This window comes from Acanthopagrus latus, chromosome 15 (genome assembly GCF_904848185.1).
Source record: "Acanthopagrus latus isolate v.2019 chromosome 15, fAcaLat1.1, whole genome shotgun sequence".
NCBI classification, from domain to species: domain Eukaryota; kingdom Metazoa; phylum Chordata; class Actinopteri; order Spariformes; family Sparidae; genus Acanthopagrus; species Acanthopagrus latus.
The window spans coordinates 6,531,533-6,553,422 of NC_051053.1; the positions used below are offsets into that span (position 1 = coordinate 6,531,533).

At 42.4% G+C, this 21,890-nt stretch overlaps 1 protein-coding gene across 3 annotated transcripts in view; it reads right to left on the reverse strand.

The window, feature by feature from the left end:
* Positions 1-5,249: 5,249 nt before the first annotated feature.
* Positions 5,250-21,890, reverse strand: part of zgc:171482 (zinc finger protein) — a 55,246-nt gene continuing 38,605 nt past the window's right edge. The window contains exons 6-8 of one of the 3 annotated variants that reach the window (XM_037124049.1): positions 20,311-20,407; positions 13,470-13,561; positions 5,250-7,810 (exon numbers count right to left, since the gene is read on the reverse strand). In XM_037124049.1, coding sequence (XP_036979944.1) covers positions 7,806-7,810; positions 13,470-13,561; positions 20,311-20,407 — 194 coding nt within the window. In that variant the 3' untranslated portion in view covers positions 5,250-7,805. Of the gene's footprint in view, positions 7,811-13,465; positions 13,562-20,310; positions 20,408-21,890 lie in introns of all 3 variants that reach the window. The other 2 variants (XM_037124048.1, XM_037124050.1) reach the window with 2 other exon arrangements.

A 21,890-nucleotide genomic window follows, 5' to 3' on the forward strand; every position in this document is an offset into this window, starting at 1 on the left:
GCTTTTTACTAGAAGGGGCTCACTATCTGTTGAGCACTGCTAGTTTACTGCTAATGCTAACTGAACATTTCCTACTGCTGCACCTTCACATTAAAAGTATTTAACTGACTTTACATGACTTTGCATGACTTTACTTTCATTTTAAAGTAGGCCACTAACAGGAAATGCAATGTGTTCAGTGAGTCATTTTCAGCATTTGTTGGCTGTTTAGCTTTACTCTGTCTGTGGAAGTAGTTAGATGCCTAGTCATTTCTTAATTAACAGGAGTTTTCAAAGGATGTTGTAAATAAGATCAGACATATTCCTTCACCCAACAACGGCAACAAATATTCAGTTAGATAAGATCTTGTTTGTGATTCATTGCTTTGTGTATTGCTCTCTGCTAACTTGGTCTAGGCTGCCTTGACCTTTAAAAGAACATCCAATGTGTGCCAGGTCAGGTTAGCCTGCAGACCTGCAAGAATAAATCAACCTGGACAGGTCATGTATCTCTGCAGACATGTTAGATAGCTGCTCGCTAACATCCCGCCTCGCCTTAAGGAATTAGCACCACTTGTACTTGGTGTTGATGCAGCTGCATTCAGTGCTGTATGCTGCATATGTGTCTGGCTGCGTCACCCGCCAGCCTCTGATCCACTGTCTGAAATGGCAGCAGGGGCTGTGGGGGTGAATATTGTTATGGTGACAATGATTTTTGACAGGGAAGCTCTGACAGGCTCGACAATGAACAGCCTGCTGCGCCGGAGCAGGGCGGCGAAGTGGAAATCTGTTGCTGCTGTGCTGTCTGGGGTCACGTCACCACTCTGACGGTAAAAGGCAGTTAGAGGCGTGCAAACACAACATGAGACAGGTGAAGTTAGAGAAGCTTAAACTATAAATCTGCGGTCTCTGATGTGTGGAATGGTGTTTTTAAAAAAGGTTAAATGGCACTAATGTTTGCGTATTTATGCAGTGAGACAAACAGAAAAGCTCTCCTGTGCTTGTTGTCCGTCCTTGCTCTTTGTGATTATTGTAAGTGGTTATTATGAATTATGGTCACATATCTCTATACCTACACCATCAGTGGAGCCTTTTCCATCGGGCAGGCACTGTTATTAGCACAATTAAATCAAAGAGAAGTTCAGAAATTTTCACAGTGGGCATTTTTTCTCCCATGAGAGCCATTCACCAGTTTTCAGAGGAGATGAGTCAGTGTTCACAATTGTTCCACATTCATGGAGAGACAGTGAGTGCCTCACATTAATGAAATCGCTACTCCGCTGCCTTCTCTGGAGAAAGATTTTGCTTTGTGCGGCCCCTTTTGCCTCACATGTCCTCTAAAATGTCAACTGAAGACGAATCTCCGTCTTGACATTTTCAACAAACGCTTCTCATAATGATTCAGCTCTACAGGATCGCACGGAATAAACTGTAGCTCCCAATCTACTGGGTACCATTAGCGTGACTCACTGATCTTTCATACGGTACGGAGCGATTACACAATCAATTACCACCGCTAATTCAGTGTAAACTCCACGGCGAGGCAGAGCAATGCTAGCGCTGAAGAGCTGCACCTACAGTAGTGAGATTACCTTTGCAGGAAGACATCCCAGCAGAATGTGGGGTTACAGTGATAGGGTCATGAATATGGATGAGCTAAGATAACATGCCCTACTGTGGGCTAAGTGGAGTGGTGGCTTATTATTCTCACACCCACTGACTTATGGTACATAGAGTTTGGATGGCGCAGTGGAAATGACATAATACCAGCTTTAATGTTTTATTTAGCTCATCTCCTGTTGACTACACTGGCCCATTAAGAGCGCACAGAATCTCCCGTTCGCACTGATTTCCTCTCCCTCATGTCGTTTTCTCTACCCTCTCTTACGTGCAGTTGTTTTTCATGCGTTTACTGCACTGTTCTATCGTAACTAACAAGAGATATCTTGCAGCTGAGTGTAACTGCACTCAGGTTGAAAGTTGGTTGGTTATTATGCACATTTATTTCAACAATAGTTTAGGGAAGGCGTGTGTGTGTGTGTTTGTGACAGTGCTCTAACCGTACTCCAAACTTTCTGCCTTTCTATTTCCACATAGAGCAGGTACGGCCGCGTTACTGTGGAAACTTTGTAGAGAGAACGGAACTGTGAAGCTAATTGCTAGATCAGAACAAATGTTCTGTTTTCTACTTTTTCTTTTTATCTTCTGCCAATCTTCCTCTGTTTTCTTATTTAGCACACGTTCACAGAACACACACACACACACACACACACACACACACACACACACACACACACACACACACACACTTTCGATCAGACCTCTATGCTTTTCACATTTAATGTGCTTCCTGTTTTTCTATATGAATTAATAACGAGCTGTCTCCATGGTGAGAGTCTATACAGTATGTTGTGTGTGTGTATAACATACTCTGGCGCTCTACCATGAACAAAAAACATCTCATCATCATTTGCTAAGGATATATGAGGTGTGAACCTGTGCAGTAGGTTTATAAATCTGATGGGGAGTGCCTGCAATAGTAGCCATAAAGAAGCATCAGTTATGCTTGGTGTGATATACATTAGAACATGAATGATGCATTAGCATTCTCAGTAATGACCCTGTCCTGCCCGTTTTCGCTCTGTGGTCCTTTCTTTCCTGCTTCCTGTTAAAATGTATGCTGCATGTGCTATGTGTTAAAAGAAAAACATGGTGACAAGATGGTTGAATTATGTTGCTGGGGGACTTCACACTGTGCAAGGGGTTGTGTTTATTTTGTAAACCATTAAAGACACACAAGTTTGTTCAAAGGTAATGTTACGATGTAAATTTTCATTTTGGACTGGTGTCACCACCCTTGTTACTGTCAAGCCTGTCCTACTTAGCAACATCTAACTCGGGGGTGGGGGGACTTCAGGTCTGTCAGTTGTCAGACTTTAGCTTTTTACAGATATTCTGATGCAAACTGTTCCTCAGATTTAGGGCTGATTGAAATGCAAAAAATCCTATTGAGATGATTTGATTATTTATTAAAGAACTGCAGCTTCTTTTATTTGGATATTGCACAATAGGCCATGCTGCAATTTTTACATTACTCTGGTTAAATCTTTTGCCTTATTTAAATTCCAAGTGTGCTTGAGGTCATTTGGAATCTGTGTCGCGATTACATAGCAGTGTTTCCCACAGAATAGCGTGTCTGTAAATGACGACCTGAGAATGAGACTCCAAAATCCAGTCCCTTTTTTAGACGTGCTTAAAAAATGTGCCTACATAGTGTTGCTTTAATTCTTCACCTTACAGTAATGTAACACACTGGCGAGCCTTGCCTTTCTGTTTCTCCCTGTAAGTGTCTGCTGCCCTGTTGAATGTTCTTTGTCAGCAGTTTGTTTTATTAAGTTGGCAAAAAAAAAAACACTGCCTGCATTATAATTTTTCACCCCTCAAGCTTATTGTTAATGGCCAGTGTTGGGCAGGTTACTTTTAAAAAGTAATTACTTACTAGTTACTTTTCCTCAAAAGTAACTGAGTTAGTAACTGAATTACTCCATTATAAAAGTAACTATTTACCAGGGAAAGTAACTATTGCATTTTTTTGTTTTTTTTTGCCCCCCTTTTGAGCTTGGCATTCATTTTAGCGTACTCGGCATCTATGTATTTAGAAAATGTCTTTCTGCATGGCGGACCGGCTCCTGCGCTCCCCGGTATTTTGCCAGTGAGGGATCTGAAGGAGTCTGAGTCAGCTGTTGATAATGGGAACATGTCCTCAACAACATACCTGCCTATCACTGCATTCAGTTCAGTCTGTGTCACAAGTTTTTGTGAAGCTGGAGCAGAAACGTCCAGCTGCTTGGATGGCTCCATGTCCTTTGCTTACAACAGACGTGGACAAACACTTGGCTCTGGGACACAATGTACACTTCGCATGTATGTTCTTGCCTTTTACCTCAAGGAGATTAAAGTAGTGACTGTACCTCCACTTTGAAAATGCCAACTTTCCCCCCGGACTCGCCATTGCCAAGTTGGGTGACGAGAACTTTAATGAGTGGCTTCAGTTTCCAACGCTCCACATTTGATAGTCGGAAAGGTAACAGTGTTGTAACGATGGAAATAATAATTAGTTTGATTACCAGTTACTTAAAAAACACCATCAGAAACGCTGTTTATTTTAACGCCGTTATTCCCATCACTGTTAATGACACATCCTATCAGAACCTGTTAATATACCAGGACAGCCCGCCAAAGAGGAATATATGTGTGGGAAACACCTCGTAGTTTGTCCAGAAATGACATGTAAAATCAGCACTTTTCTCCTATCTTTAATTAAATGCAAATAATTAAAGTTTATCCCTGGAAACATGTTGTCTCCCCTCCTTGCTTGCAAGAATTTCATTTTTTTTAACTTCTTAAGATTTATGTGCTGCCCAGATTAATCACTGATTCATCAATTATTGACTCCTGATAAGCTGTTTCAGACAGATCCTGTTGCATCTTCTCAGTATTTTCTATAATGTAATTCCTTTATTAAGACAGCTGTTTGCAAACAGATTAGGTTGCTCTTATTGTGACTTTTATAGCTTTTACGGGCTGCAGGAAACCTTAAAAGTGGGTAAATAGCCAAATTCAACAAAAATCTCTGACTCCAATTTTCATTTAGATTTGGAAACATCAAAGGAGCTCTGTGGAACCTCTGTTGTGTTGGAAGCCGGTAGTTAATATAGTTAGGAAGTTAATGAAGTGCACTCCATTTCTAAACTAATGTTAGCTACTTTGCTCTCTGTTAGCAGAGCTGAGACAGGCACTCTGGGCTCTACAAAAAGAGATTCACTGTCCAGCAGAATTAAACAACTTACTGAGAGAGACGGGGAAGTCTCATTTTTCATGTCGAATGGTTCACTTTTTCACAGAAGCATGAAACTTAGCACACTTGTACAGTTTGGCCTTGTATTGGCTGTTCACTTGAACAGTTTATGATGTAGTATATGGTATCATTGTAATCCTTGACCATCAAAACATAGAAGTAGAAATATTCGTTCGCATCACTGGAATTCTATATCTCATATTCTGCATTCATATCTCTTGGTAATGTTTTGTATATAACTGCACAGTATCCCAGTATATTTGGCTGAGAGGAAATGAGAGAGTGATAAGAGACATTAAAAATAAAAGGAGATAAATTAATTAAATAAGTCTGGTAAAATATTTTTGTGTGGGTGATGGTGTAATCTCGAGGTTGTGCGTGTGTGGCAACATCGTCGCTGCCAGTAAAAAGCAAATTTCACACATCGACATGCCGTTGCCAACAAACAGAAAAAGCAAGCAGGTTTGGATTTTGCAAGAGAAAATAGATGTAGTTATCATCTTCATTGTATTGATCATCAGGTGTGTTTTACAAATGTGCTCACGGTACACAGCTCAGAGAGTCTCCCACTGCCAGTGCAGCTGACAGCATCACATACACAGACACCCGGCCGCAAGCATCATATCACAGATATCCTACCCATAGATACATCTCTGTCATATATTATGTAACATCTGCTAAAATATGTGACTCATGGAACCGTCATCCTCTGCACAAAGTGTGATGTCGGCAAACGCAGACACCGCCTCTACTGTGGTAACACCAGTGCCGGAGAGAAAGGAGCCAGTGTAAAGAGTCATCAGAACAGTCATGATGCACGACAGAAATGCCAAGCGACTTCTTGTTGTTGTGTTTTTCTTACGGCACCGTCGACAACAGACGTGTCGGTCACTTTAGACGTCATGTTAAAATCCAACAATTTGTAGTCCTGCGTCGCCTTTTTGACTGCTTCGCTGATCCACAGGCAAAACTGTCACACGAGTTACCCTGTGGTTGTCCTCATGAAAACATTGGACTTTGGTCCAACATCACAGGCTCCTCCGCTCAGGATGACTTTATTTTCACATGACCCACCAGAAAACAGTTTATATTTATTTCAGTGCCAGCATATTTCAATAATATCCTTAAGAAACACATTTCCTTTTCACCCTGTAGCTCAGTGCAGATAAACGCTATAAATACAAAAACTCTTGTACTTCTTAAAACACAAACTTTACTTATTTACACAAACCACTTTTTTTTTGCTTCGTTAGACTGTTTCACTTCAAACCCACATTGTCTGGTTGCTAATATTACAGTGTGATTGCATAAAACCATTACTCATCCGTATGAGTGCAGAAGAAAAACACTTTTAATCAGGTCATCTGTAGTTCGCTCTCCTCACCATGAAATGAACGGAGCACAAAATAATTTTACTAAACGTGTTAACACACAAAGAAACAGAGCTCGACCCAACCAGAACTAACAGAGGATAGCTCAGTGCTGAGTGCTGTGCTTTTCAGTCCTTTCCCCAGCTTACACAGAAATGCTGCTCAGTGCCTGCACAGCAAAGTGGAGCGTGTCTTCTCTTTGCTCATCTTATGGTGCTACAATACGTTGTTGAAACTCACTTTACAGACACTCTGAAGACACTACAGATGAGGGGTGTTATACAGCGGTGACTGGTCTAATTTCTAAGTATAAAAAGGTTGTCCCTTTTTGATGAATAAATTAGATGTTGAAAAGAAGCCGGTTCAGTACTAAAAGGTGACCTCTTTCAAGGTACAAGCATGTGCAGTAATGCATTACGAAGCTATCACTAGAAAGCAGCGCTATTGCCAAAAAAAGGCGCAAGCAATAGGTTTCAAAAAGGCAAGTGAATGCAACGCTTTACATTTTGCATGCATTGACTTACATCCCAGGTGTTATGTACATTGGCTGCTACATGGACTGGGATGTTTTATTTTACTCTGGTCATAGCAACAGAAAAATAAGAAATTATTTGAGAAGTTTTTGTCACCTCTGGACTGCAGCTGACATCAGTATTCAGTGCTGTGGGAATGTTTTCAACAGTTAATGATTAACAAAGTTGCACAGAACCTCACTTCAGAGCAGGAGTTCAGTTAGTTTTACTGTAAAAGTCTTTGTGCTGCTTTTCTCTACTACCCTCTGTCCCGTAGCCACATCTCAACATTTTGATTACACGGAATATATGAAAAGATGGGTTTTAAAATGACACGTCCACCGTTTGAAAAGAAGTGACACCAATCGACTACATTTACAGACAACACAGGATTCAAACCAAAAAATACCTTTTGTTTGTTATGGAAATTCATGCAGTCTGTAATGGCTGAGGTCGTTGGGAGTTTTCTTGTCCTTGGGTTTGAACATCTGGGCCTGAGTAGGTCTCAAGTGGTCGGAAAGTGAGCCATGCATGTGCCACCGGAAGCATCAATGTTTAAAACAAACCCCTGTGTTCACACATGGATCACTGTCAGAGCGCTTGGGTACGGCTAGATACAGAGTTATTATTACGTCTGCTCTATGACTATCATTGTAATGGTTATTACCACTCTGGGCAACGCACTGACATCAGTTCAACTTTAGGATTGTGGTTCACACAGGAGTTATATGGCAATATGCAGCCGCAAGTCCTCTGCCAGCTGTTGGTGTGGAGATCTTATCAAACACTTCAAGTGCTGAATAAGTCTCAGAGATACATTTTTAGATCAAAGATAGGAAAAAACACTCACGATGACCCACACGTGTATACTGCAGATGCGTACATGGATGCCAATGACACCCAGACACACGCGCACACATACACACACACACGCACACACAAAGACACACGCACGCTGAAGTTACTCTGCACAACTTTCTCATACTCCTCAGTGTCTGACACAAGTCCTCTTTTCTGAGGTTGTTTATTCCAATTTCCTCTTCTTTCCAGAGTGGCCTGTCTCCGTGGCTTACTGCTGGTGTTGCTTCAGGCTGAAAACAAAACACAGGAAAGAATTTGTTAGCCTTGTTTGTCTCTGACACAGGCAGATACGACAAGACAGGGCTCTTTAACCACAGGGAACATCAAGCCTACTGGGGAAAGATACTCTGCTTCTGCCATACTCAGTCCCTGGGAAGTAATCCCATTTACCTGTAAATCTGTGTCTCCTGAAATTCTTAATATAGTGTAGATAGCGAAAGAAACAGTCCTCACTGGTGATGTATCAAGACAAATCTGCAGGAATGTAATAATGTATCCCTGCTATGCTTTCAGAGCTCTGCTGCATAGAAAAGGCTTTGCTTATACCGGGAATGGCAGCTCTACTGTATGTGAAGCATTAACCAATAATCCTATTTCACAATCTTCTCATAATTACAGTCGTCTATTATGCCTTCTATCTGGCTGTTCCCCGTATTAAAACAAAGGAGAACGATAGGAGCGTAAACCCTCATGTTTAAGGTGCAATAATTACTGCGGATTTAGTCTTTATCTGGAGCTGCAGATTGTTTTTCACGATGACAGGCGCTGTGGCTGCATTCTGTAGCTTTATCACCATGAAACAAAGCAACTCTAGAGGCAAACGCGCCAAATTTAATTAAAACAAAGAGATAAGTTGGGTTGGAGCTCATGCAAAGCAAGACCCTACTAATTGAGACAGCATTTCTCAGCGAAATGTATTTCATGGTGGCTGCAGGTCCTTAAAGACTTTGGAAATGTCTTAAATTCACAAATAATTGTTTAAACAAAGTACAAGGTAATTCATTGGTCATTATACAACACAGGCTCGCATAACAAGATAAAAGTTCAAGGCATCAAAGTTTTGACTTTTAGGAAACACTGTCCACTGAACACCTAAATAAATTAACTTAATAATTAACTAATACATTTTACACGCAGTCCACCTCTCCTTGTCCCGCTGTAGACCAGCACCCAGCACACTTTTTTTGTTTACATTGATTTCCAGTAACACCAGGACCTCGGTGTAGTTTCCTGCCACTGAAGAAACCATCACTGAAGTCCACACAGGGGCACAGACATCGAGTGCAACAGCTTGATCCGTGAGCATGTGGTGGAGACAGACCTCTCCTAAATCCAGCTTGATTAGAAAGGCTCCTATCCCAGCTCTCGTCCTTCCTGTGGCGGTCTGGTTGGTCAGGATTGATAGTCAAAAGTTGCTGTGGGCAGTGACTGAAGTCTGAGACTGCTCTCAATCCAAAACTTCCACCTTCTTAACCAATGCTCCAGGATTTCAGGGCGAGTCTCGCTCATGTTGTTGCACCAGGCAGCTTGAACAGGTGATTCACAGCTTGTAGTTGCCCCCATGTTTCCCCATTCAGAATACAAAAGGAACGATATTAGCTTAACAATGTATTGGTAACATTGCCAGGACAATAATTATCCACCTGAATTTGGGTAAAGGTCATAAATCATCAGCCCAGTATGCATGAGGAAGTGGATTACATTTATAACAATAACAGACTGTAGGCTGAATGAGACAGGATAGCTTATACCTGTTTATTTAAAATCCCCACATAAACTATAAAACAGAATCACAATAAAAATCAATTTATATCTGTCAGTATAGAAATGATCATTCTACTTGCGAGCCACCCTGTTTTTGGAGACCTCCATATGACAGCGGGGTGGGGGCTTGAGGAGTTGGGGGTGGTGTCAAGGCAGTGAAGTCCTCAGCAATTGTAAAGCTGATCTTTGCAAAGTATGACTGAAATTACAGTATTAAATTCTTATTCAGAGTTTAGTTTCAGATATTCAATTGCCAAAGTGTCACAACAGAAAGCAATACAATACCTCTTTCTGTCTGCAGCTTTTTTGGATAATTGTTCCTCTTGTCAGTTTGAGGAGCGTTCAAACTTTTTTTCATGGAGCAGTTATGAAATGTCTGTTGTTCGGAGACGAAAACAACTAAAGACCCGCACAAAGTGAGATTTAGATGTTTGTTTCTGTTCGTGGTTGTCGCTCCAAGCTTGAAATGAAAACGCGTCCCACCCAAACAGCGCACAAATTCCACCGTTTCCATCACAGCCCTTGTTAAAATGCCAATTGGAGCGTTGCCCCCCCCACACACACACACACTCTCAATGCTGAGATGGAGGGAGAGATGGGGAAAGGGATGCACAGGCACCCTAGCTGTCAGCACCTATCCCAGTAATGGCTGTTAAAACAGTGGCCTCTACACCCTGTCCGCTCTGTCAGGACTCATCTAGTACTTTGGACTCTCTGAGGAGAGGGAGGCCACGACTCTGGCTGCATGTATTGTTCCCTGGGAGGGGACAGGTAGCGACGAGGAGGTAGGGGGAGGGCATCAAGAGGAGAATGGCCAGAGAGAGAACAGTACGGGGCAAAAGAGGGGCTGAACAGACAAGTCTATTCTGGGACCCAGTGGGGAGTTGCATGACTTACAGACAGAAAGAAGTTGTGTTTGACGTAATACATAAACTACCGTTCAAATGTTTGGTATCACCTACTGCGTGATATGGCCTGGAAATAATACTGCAATATCTTTAAGCTATATCGCGATCCACAATATATATATCTTGAAATGTTTAAATCTCTTCACACTAACTTCATAATGGCTACGACTGCGTGACAAAATCAAATATTTTAACATTTTTGACCAAATACCTCAATATTTATATTGGAACAATATTGTGATGCTGTTGTGATACTGTTGTTGTTGATACTTTCACAAAATATTAACACAATCAGAATGTTTGATAATCAATCCTCAGTAATGTGAATATATGGGAAAAGATATAGAAAAGACAACATTTATGTATTACGTCTTCCACATAACAATATCCAAAATCTTAGAGTCAAAACAGTATAAAAGTAAGAACTCTAACATATTATTAACATTTGACATTTTTTTGCCCTCCAAAAAGAATGATTTGATTCCCTTATGTCTGAAGAATATGTACCATCATGGTATGTATGGTATGTTGGGTATTATACTTGATCATGCAGCAGTTCAAGTTATATTTTGATAACTTGGTCAACCCTATGAAATTCCCTTTGATTGTGACTTTGTCTACCAGTCTAGAAGAGCACGAGGTCTTTGTAGATGGAACCGCAACAATGCGATTGGTCTGATTTGTCAGTCCACACTTTATATTCAGTTGATAATCTGTGATCCAATTCCAGTAGTGCTATCCCTAAACTGACCCTCTGATTTCATCTTACAGCTTTAAGAATAGTTTTGCTAAAATGCACTGTCAGCAGTCACGCACCTGCTCATCAGAAGCAATAACCATTCATACGCACACACCCTCATGGATGAAAGAGCCACCAGGAGCCATTAGTATATGCTACCAGTTCAGCATTCTGCCACAAGATGCTTCAATATGTAGACTGCCAGGCTGGGAATTGAACCACTGACTTTGAATTGGTGGACAACAGCTCTACCTCCTGAGCCACGCCAGTTAATTCCAGGTTGATCACAGCCTTGCCCTGTTCCTTTTTAAATCTGCAGAGATTTTGATGTTAAACATCAAATTTCTCTTTACCATTGACTGGGGATTTCTTTTACCCTAAATGAACTCAAATTAATATTTGTTTTTTTTCTCTGCCTTTTCAAAATGCTGTTTCATCTGCTTTTTGGAGCATTTGGGAGCAATATTCTCTCCACGTTCAAACCTAAACGGATGAAAGACCATTGAGAAGTATAGAGTGGACTTCTCACTGTACTGAATCCAGCTTTTGTGGCAGAGCATGATTAAATCTCGTTAATCTAAAGTGCATGTTTGACGCTTACACATTTATAATAGCGGGTAATACCAGGACAAGGGCTGGAAAGGTGACGGAGCCAAGTAAAGTAGAAGGTGAGACAGGAGGGGGTCAAAAAACAGGTCATGATCTGAGCGAAGCGGTTTGTTAACTAATCCAATATTCTCTCCCATGGCCACACATGTTGGATGTGAGATATACAGGGATGAGGACGTGTGAGAGAGAGAGCAGAGAGAATGAACAGCCTCTGTGTCCGAGGGAAGTGTTTGTGAGGATGCGAAGGTCACCTTGGCACGCCGTGTGTGAGCGTGTGTGTGAGCATGCCAGGTAAACGCAGTCCGACAGTGGCAGTTGCTAAGGGAGCGGAGCTGTGAGTCATGATTCAGGCATGACCCTCCCCTCCTCACCGCCTTCACCTTATTAACATGACAGACAGCAATGCTCTGGGCAGGCGGGCTGTGTGTGTGTGTGTGTAAAGAGTTTGTGTGTTTGTTGTGCGCAATTTTTTGGGGGGCGGAAGGTGTGAGCAGGACAAGCTAAAGCAATGCCTTTGGGGGAGATGAGGAGAGACTCAGGCGTTGGCCTGCATGTGTGTTTTCAAGTGTGACAGAGCGGAGCTCACCAGTGTCAGTCCTGAATTAACCTTTGACTTTGCCTCAAGCAGGGAGGACGCACACACATACTCAAACCATGACACACACACACACACACATACATGCAGCTAGCCTATTAACAGGTCGATAACTCAACCATTTTGCATTTGGAGTTACTTTACTTACGTACACCAAGCAATGTCATCTCCCGGCCTCTCGGTCTCTGTCTCCCTCTTGAATGTGCATTAGTTTGTTTTGCACTTTGTGTGTATGTGTCCCCTGTGATACTGATGCTGAATAATTACTAGGGTGAGTAGGCTAAATGGATTGTCCCCGACCTCACCATAATAGCCTTGGGGCATCAGCATCAGCATTAGCATCAACATCACACACACACCCTCATACACAAGCGCTCGCTATGCACATAAATGCACACAAAGGCGGGCCAGAGGTCAGAATTGTGTAAGGAAAAAGCACCCAGAAAGCAAAGGCCATACAGTCCAAGTGAGCGATTGAGAACATGATAATATTACACGGGTAGTTAAAGCAATGCAGTGTCATTGGTCAGAGCTACAACCCCGCTGACACGTCTCATCAAGTACACTGGCCTTACTGGTTGCCTTGTTTGCTCTCATGGACTCTAGGGGGGTAATTAGTTCCCATCCTTGTTTTATTCTGGTGTTTCTATTTGTATTCCTTTAATGCTTCCTTGGACTTCAACTTTGGAGGCCGTATAAAACCCACTGTAGCCTTGAGGATGTTGTGGACTGTGATTTTGAGGTCTCTTAGCACTTTTTCTGGTTCACAATACTGGGTGTTGTTAATAGAACAACGCTGTACCAGACAGAGAAAGATCTATATAGTGGAGCCTGACTGATGAATCAGCATGCCAATAAGCAGATCTTATCGGCATAATGTTGGCAGATTTACAGAAAAGCATTTGCTGCACATAGATGTTTTATAGACACAGTGAGGTGTATATTTTGTTTTTATATTATTATACTGCCTTAATAATTGCTGTTACTGCCATTTTTTGATAATGAATATTCTATTGAACCTTTTAACAAGTGTTTGATATAGTATTTGCATATTTATGTAACACATAATCGAGGATTAGAAACATGTTAACTCATAGGAGCCTTTTATCGTATCAGTGCTTCTACAGCATAAAAGAAAACATCAGGTTATTGGACTGTTGTACAGTTAAAAATAAGACCTCACAAACTGCTGCATCCACTAGCACATCTGAATTGTTCTCTTCCAAAGACAGAACAAAGATACAACTTTTGAAACCTGATTAGAAATTACCTACTGTACTGTGTATCGGTGCAGGCATACATTGTCGCTGGAAGCAGTCTTCCATCGTCAGAACATTTCCCATCGACACGTGGGCTCAGCTCCTGTCTGCTGATTGCAGGGTTCAAAATTAGTGCCGATTTCTGTCAAGTCGATTTTATTTATTTTGCCCAAAAATCATAACCACATTTCCTCAATAGGCTTTACAATCTGTACATGAATGACATCCTCTGTCCTTAGAACCTCGATGTGTTTAGGAAAAACTAATTGAGGATAAAAACTCTTTAGCAGGGGAAGAAAAATATTATTTTGTATGTTTAACAGTATCTTAATGAATGATGGCAAACTAACCTGGGCGCCAACTATACAATTGCTGTCAGTGCCTGGCTACTCGATGTAAAACCTACAAAAAATGACACTTTAAATCAGAAAAGATGCATTACACTTGTGGACAACAAATCCACATTGAAATCGGTAGTGGGTGAGCGTGCGTGCAGCCAGATTCCTGGGGTGTGTTTGCTCAAGGGAGCTGATAGCAAATAGTGCTTATGAGGCTAATTGAGCTAACAGCTAAACACACCTCAGGACTGAGAGTTTCACTTCAGAGGAACAGGAAGCAGTAAGTGTTGTAAGTTGTTCTGGGATGGTGGCCTTACGCTCCTTTTTTTTAATATCACTTTTTTAGAGTTCTGCGCTCTGGAACCAACATGGCAATTTAAAGTTCATCCATTTGGTTCAGCTGTGTCTGCTGCCCACTTGTGTCCCTGTCTGCCAGCCAGCATAGTGCCTTGGCTTAATTGCAACGTACTGTAAACTGTGAAAATGTTCTGCCAAGTTTATGTAGTTTTATCTTCGCTGTTATCTTCCTGCACAGGTCCAATTACAGCAGCCAGTCTGGAGCGACTGTGTGGAGTCTGCTGGGTTTCAAATGACCTGCAGCTGACTGAGTATGAAGCAGATGCATGGTGCAGATAGGGAGAGCTGGCGGATAGATGCATCCAGCTGTTTAAAGAACAGAGAAATCTGTTGTTGTTTTATGATGACACATTCCTAATGCCAAACATCACACACACACACACACACTCACACATACAAACACACACAAATATATGTAGAAACGCATACACAGTTTTCATGGATGTTTCTTCGGTGAGAGCTAATCCCCTGCTGTTGTCAGCTGTGCTTTCGTCTCCTCCGAAAGCTCCTTACACAAGCCAAAGCTCATCCTGAGTGCGAAGAACACACACACACACACAACCCACAAGAAATGCATACACACACTCACTCAAAGTTTGGGTGGAAGATCTCACGTCGCTTTGGCAAAGCCCTGTCCACCCTGTAAATAACCCAGAGATATGAACAACAACCTCAACAACCTCTTATCCATAAGGACTCACACAAGCTGCTACATTAACACATATGCGTGCACATGTACACATAGCCACACGCAAATGGATAAAGAGCATTTGAGCAGGGCAACAATCCATAATCAGACGGCTAATCAAAAAGTAGAGTTTGTAAAAGACTCATGCACATGCACACCCACGCATACGCATACACACACACACACCCAGCCCTCATTCTCAGGGCCTTATGTCTTCGCCTTACAAGTCATCAAGTCTTATATCTGTGCTGCAACCAGTGTGTGTGTGTGTGTTTGTGTACACTCCCATGTCAGCAGAAAAGCGACACTTTGAACAATATGCTGCACAATACGATGTGACAGGGGCATTATTTGCTATCATGCCCACATACTACTCTGTTACCAAGGCTAAAATATAACTGCTAGTTGATGCAGGGAAGGGTTTGCGTATGTGAGTGAGAGAGATGTAGCCTGAAGCACTTACTATCACACATTCGTGCACCCGTATTGTGTTTCACCTGAGTGACTTGGTGAAGGCAGAGGAAGTGAGGTCGATGAGGTGGAACCTTCGGTCTTGTTTCCCAGAGGATCGATGGAGCAGTGCAACGGAGCTGGCAAGACTTATTTCCACTACCAGTGTTCACTCCGACTAAACAGAATTCAGCAGGCGTTTGCAATAAGTCTGGGAAGGCTCAGGGCGGTCGCACTGTACAGTCGCTTGTGCTTTGAGGGCTCTCTCATGGACTTTTTGCCAATTAATGCACGCTGTCTGCAACCCTGCAATCCTGCAGATGCTGCTTAATGGCCCCCTGCAATGTATTTTGGTATTTTTATGAAATTCCATGTTTCTCTGAGTATTTTCCTGGCAATGTTGATGAGCCACACTGTTTGCCAAGTAGCCTAATTTTGTGCTCAAAGTGACAAATCTGCATGCTGTTTCTAACATGGAATAATGACGTATGACTAGAGTCTGATACGTCATCCTCCAATTATGGAAAAGGTGCCTATGTAAATAGGTTCACATCAATTTGCTCTTTCAATAAAATGGGGATCCATTGACAATAACCCTTAGACATTTAAGTAAAGGGCTGTTGACAAAATCTGAGACTTCAGTTCTATGTACTCTATCGTAAGCTTTTGGGTCATTGGTCCAACCGGCCTTCATGTGGGTTGCTAGGTCTGCCCAGGCGTGAATGGTTGTCAAGCTGTCTGGGGAGGGAGCTGAGTACTGCATTGTAGGTGTAGTAGTGTTGTTAGTATGTAGTTAGAACTGAAGAAGCCTCTTGGATGAGAGGTGAAACGTCCAGTTGCCTATGACACAGTGCTTAACCTGGATAACTGAAAAGCTCCATCAACATGGGACATCAGTGTTCTGTGTTTAGGGCAGATGCCGAGCTTGGTCTGTAAAACTCTGACAGTCCTGCTCTCCTCTCTCCTACTAAAGAATTTGATAATTACCTTCTACCCACAGAGGCCTCGTAAGGTTCCTTACATAACATTCCATTACCTTACCTAAACCTTACCTAAACTTGAAAAGGTAATCTTACTACAGAATGTCAGTAGAGTATCCTTTCCTTCTGTTGACAGCCCCGCAAACAGTCCAGGGAAAATCCGCTGCTCTGACGCGCAGCTCTTCACACTTCTAGACCAAACTTCCTCCACTTCAGAGCTCCTTCCTGTAAGCCTGTCTGATAGTGTGGATGAGGTCCATCCTCCCCTTCTATCCAGTGACCTTTTGGTATCAGCCCTGTAAATGCCCCTCTCAGTACCTCCCTCTCATTGTGTCTCTTACTGCCCTCTGTCCGTTGATGCCCTGTCATCCCACGCTGTCTATCAGTACTTCCCAGCAGCTATCAGCAAGACTACGTTCTTCTCAATGTACACTCCGGGTCTGCGCTTTATATCTCTTGCTCCAATTTCAGCTCAGTTTAGGGAGATTTTTTATCCTGCTCTTTCCACCTTTCCATCTCCAGTAAATCCTGTTTCTGTCTGCTTTACTACATTTCTCCACGTCCCTCTGTCTCTCCTGATCAACTTTGTCCTTGGCTTTTTCTATCTCTTTGCCCTTTTTTTCAAAAAAAAAATAAAAATGTGTTTGGCCTGTCTTTCGAACACGATTTGTCTTTCTGTCTCATTGCATCCCACTTCCCATCTGTCTCTCGGTGTCTGCGGTGCATACCGTCCCTCCTGTGTCTATCAGTCTTGCTTACACTCTCATAAAGATGACTCTTTCAGTGTGTCTGCCCTCTTTTCCGCTTTATGACAGTAAATCTGACAGACGGAGAGAATTACGAGCTGCCATTTTACATGACATACAGCCTCTGTGCTGAGACATTACACATCTCAACAATCACGCTCTTTAGGGGTTTAGCTGATGTTCCTATGTCTGCCGACTCAGACGGAGGGAAGAGCTGTTTTTAGGCATTCGGTGTCTTGCTCAGTGCATGTAGTAGTTAATGGCCTTCTTGTCGCATCCAAAAACACAATAAAGCGGATGTCCCTCCTACTCAGCAACATCTCTTTCCAAACACATTCATGCGCTTGTTTATGTTAATTACCAAACCTTGTCATGAAGTTTTGCTGAGAACTTTATATCAAAGTACGCCTGCCAAATGTCTCTTTCTGCTAACAAAGAAAAATTAATCACACCAGCTTCAGTGTAGTACATTGAGTAACCTTTCAATTCTGTTTGAAATTTCTGAATGTCAGTTTTTCATGCCTTGATCTCCATAAACCAAATACCAGTCCCGAGCTGCTATCTCCGCACCTCAGCCAACCTCTCTGAGTGGACTGATACCACGCTGGGGAGGAGAAAAATAAGTTTGCGTTGGGATTTGAGTCAACGTTCCCTGAAATGTCTTAGGCTGCACCGTTTTCAGCACATCTACAATTTTACCTCTGTGCCTCCTCTTCAGCTTCGGCGACACTCAAATATACACAAATCTTGTTTGTTTTTTTTTCCATTTTATGTTAGCTCCTATATCAAGAATGGTCTCTGAACAAACCATGTGAAATAGCATTGTATGTCAAAAATGTATCCTGTAGGGACAGTTTACCCTGTAATCAAAAATGTATTTTATTTTCTCCTACATGCAGTGCTATACATCCATCTTGATTGTTTTGGAGTAAGTTGCCAAGTTTTGCAGCTCAGCTCGAAGCACAAACAAAAAATTCATTCAAATTCATCAAAATCTGAACAGCAATGTCTCCCTTGCAGAAATCATGATTAGTCAAAATACTCCATGACCTTGATGTGAGCAGTTTGATGTATGAACCTTCTCTCTATGTAACTCAAGTGTCTATATAGTCAACAGAGCATGCATGATGGTTCCCATAGTAATAATAGAGATTATCTTCTCTTTTGTGACCAGTGGATATCAGCATTTGGAATTTGGCCACAAGAAAATAATTTCTTTTATTTGCTGTCTGTGTCATCCTTCTTCCCTCTCTGCCTTTTCTCATGCTTGTTATTGCCGCTGTTTTTCTCAGTCCACCCACCACTCTCTGTCTCAGCGTTAACTTGTTTGCAGAAGTTTGGTGTATGCAGCCCGGACGAGTTATGCTCCAGGGTGGATAAATACAGACATTTCGGCTGAAGTGTCTCCACTCTCGGAAAAAAGGAAGAAGAAACGGCCCCAACAACAAAGTTATATCCTCAAGCAGCCTTTTATCTGGCAAACACTCAATTTAGAACACACCGCATTTCCATTATGTTGCTTTAAATTCAAAGAGATGCACAGATGGGCACGCATGCACACACACACACACACACGCACACACACACACATACACACACACAGCACACAAGCATCACAGAACAGCCTACGGCAAAGCTTTGAGCCATTTCATGATAAATGCATGAAATGTAAGTGTTCCATATCGCGCTCTCTTCCTGCTGGTGGATATAATTTCCCTGACATCGGCTGTGATTGCGTTTTCTGAAATCAATGATGAAAATGACCAAACCTCATCGTGCAATTGTCATTCTTCATTATAAATAACCTTGTTTCCATTACGCTGCGCTCAGCCTGCTCCACATCTCTTTGCATGGCTTACATGTAAATGATGAATGAATGTCAGCCAGTGAATGTCGGCTGTGCCATTCCCCTCATCAGATATTTAAAAATTTAAAGCCCCGTCATCATCAAAACATTTTAAATACAAACAGAAATGTGCTGTAATTTGCAAGTAGGGCTGACCGCCTCTGTCATCGCAAACAATGCATTTCTTTTCTTGGCTGCAACAACACAAAATGTGTCCAAAAAGATGTACTGTTTGAATCCATCTGAATCTTCCCAATGACCAACCATGCCGACCATCCCTTTTCTCCTCAGCCCTCAGCAGTCGGTACTGAACTTTTCAGGGCACAAGATTAGCATCTGATTCCAGGCACATGCTGATGAAACATACAAGGTCCTGAAAGATTTTCTTCACTTAACAGCCACAAATACCCCAAAGGTAATCTACTGAGCAATTTGAAAATGCAGTAGCTACAGGGCCATGACCCTGCATGTGCATGAATCCCGGTGGCGACATCTGCATAGTGTGACGTCATATGCACTTCTATGGGGCAGGACAGGAAAAAAGGATTGTGGAAATATTAATACATGTTTCAAATGGACACACACGCAGGCGGGAAGCCGGTTGTCCTAGCCTCACACTGCCTCCCTTATCTCTCTCGCTGTGAGGGCTTTTCTCTTTGTGTCTTCTTCATAGTCTCAGCGCAATGAATTGTAGTGGGGATAAGCTCTCACACATTCAGATGGTTTTTCATTTGTTGGACTCATTTGTACACATGAAAAAAAGATTAAAGTGGAAAAAGACAACTTTTCAACTCGCTGTTTCCCTGTGGTATAACTTGGCGCCACTGTTGCAAACACAGTATTAGCAACATGGCTACCGCTAGCTGCCTGGCTACTGCCCAAATCAGAAGAAAAAAACAACTGTAAGAGATGTAGAAACCTTGGTCTCAGTGTAATACAAAGGAATAATAAAAAACTTTGTTGTGTTAAGAAGTAGACCGGTTTTGTTACTTACTGACCTAGTAGAATGATTGCCAGTTTTAAACTGTCTGAAGTTCTGCTACTCAGGGAAAACACATATCCAAGGGCAACCAGACCCTTGACACAACACCGGTGCTCTCCACTGAGTGAATGCCTGTCTGTTCACTGTTGTTTCCCTCTTCACTCCCTTTGCCTCCTCCATCAGCAGGGTTCTTTTTCTTTTAAAGTTTGCTGTTTTCTCTCTTCCTGTTTTGGTTGCGTAATGTGACTTTCATTTTTGCGGTGGAAAGGCCAAATAACTTATTCAAAGCGAGGTTGAAGGTGAACCGATCTATATGTGGATGGTGTCATTTGTCTGCAGCCATTACACTGTGCAGCCAGTATTTACTTCAGAATGACAAGCACAGGTGGATTTACCTTTTTGGAAGATTATGCGCTGTCGCCTTTTTATGGATTTTATTGACTATCAGTCTATCCATGTATGTACTCACTTGTTCTGATGCTTGGAGCCCTGGAGGTGTGCATGGTACTGCTCGATGGAGTTGAGGACCACACTGCAGACGCTGCAGGAATAACTACTACGCAGCCCTGGTGGGACACAGACACACATGTACAGAGGTTACTGTGAGGACACTTGGAAAAAAATCCTAAAAATCCTTAAAAGTCGTTGTCACTGTCGTCATCGGCATGAGCAACAATACAAATCTCCATATAAAAGCCTTATTATTCTGCAGTGCAGGGTAATTTTCCTAATTAGAGTGCATCTGGAAAAAAGATTTGATTAGACTAATCATTAGGCGAAAGCCAGTTACATTTTTAGATCCTTAGATCACTGCCTTCTTCTTCTTTCCCATCCCCGTGTGTGAATGTGTGCGTGCGGGCACTTGTGAAACTTGAACTTGGAGATGAAGAATGAGAACACTGGGGGTAAGAAGAAAACGGTGCAGAAGGTTGTGTACATGAGCGTCACTGTCTATGGCTCTGCACGCGCACACATTTGTATTGTACTGGTGAATGCATGCTTGAGATGGTGGGGCTCAGACACAGATGTGAACTAATTAGAGGGTTTGCAGGTGGTCGAGATTAACACCCAAAAATAGATGGATGAGCATGGAGATCCTGACAGAGCGGGGTGAAGAGGGATGGGCGGAGGGTTAGGTAGACAGAGCGGGCGAGAAGAGGGGAAAAATAAGATTTGCATCAAGAGATGAAGGAGATGGAGACCCGGTAAGGATAGTGGGTTGTCACACTGCAGCAGTGATGTAAAATGCATGCAAGGGTTTGATGATCACAGAGAAGACATGACGCGCGTTTCTGCCCCCCCCAAAGAAAACTCCCCCTTACACATGTGGTGACGACAGAGCGGCAGCGCTGATTTTGATTTCAAACTCTCTCTTTCACAAGGGCAGAGGAAGATTCTCTCTGATTGGACGAGGATGGGGCAATCAGCAGCGTGACATAATTGGCTGTGTGTTCTTTGTCAGGGATGCGATGAAGTGCTATTTTTGTTTCTGCACGCTGCACAGCCGTCACTGCAGAACTTTGCTCTGATCACAGATGAACAACCCTGACGCTTCAAGGTTGTGTGACAAGACAGGCAGCCTGTCCATGTTCAACCCCTCCTTGTCCGCGCCTTTCTTTTTTTCCGTGAACGTGTTTTGACACTGAATGCATAATTCTGGGAGTGGCGACTAAAATCGGCTGATGTTTGCTTGCGTGTGGGTGCCCTTTTCCCTGCTGTCATTACTGTCCTTGAGATTTATGAGTTGTCTTGTGTATTCCATCACCTTTTGACCCTCCGTGGCGGTAATTGGTGAAGTATGCTGGGAGATGAAGTTGTAATATTGTTAGGGAGTGGTGGGAGGTCATTTATACTGGGCTGGAGCTGCATAATGTGGCATATCTACTCCCTGTTGTCTCTGAGTCGCTCTGTCTGTTTCAGAGGTGATTAAGGACAAGCAGTCATTTACAAGAAAGCCACGACTGAGTAAGTTGCCTGGAGTAAGCACAGTCTTGGCTTAAATGTTGGTATTTTGCATCTGTTAGGAGCTAATAACGAAGTCTGGTGTGT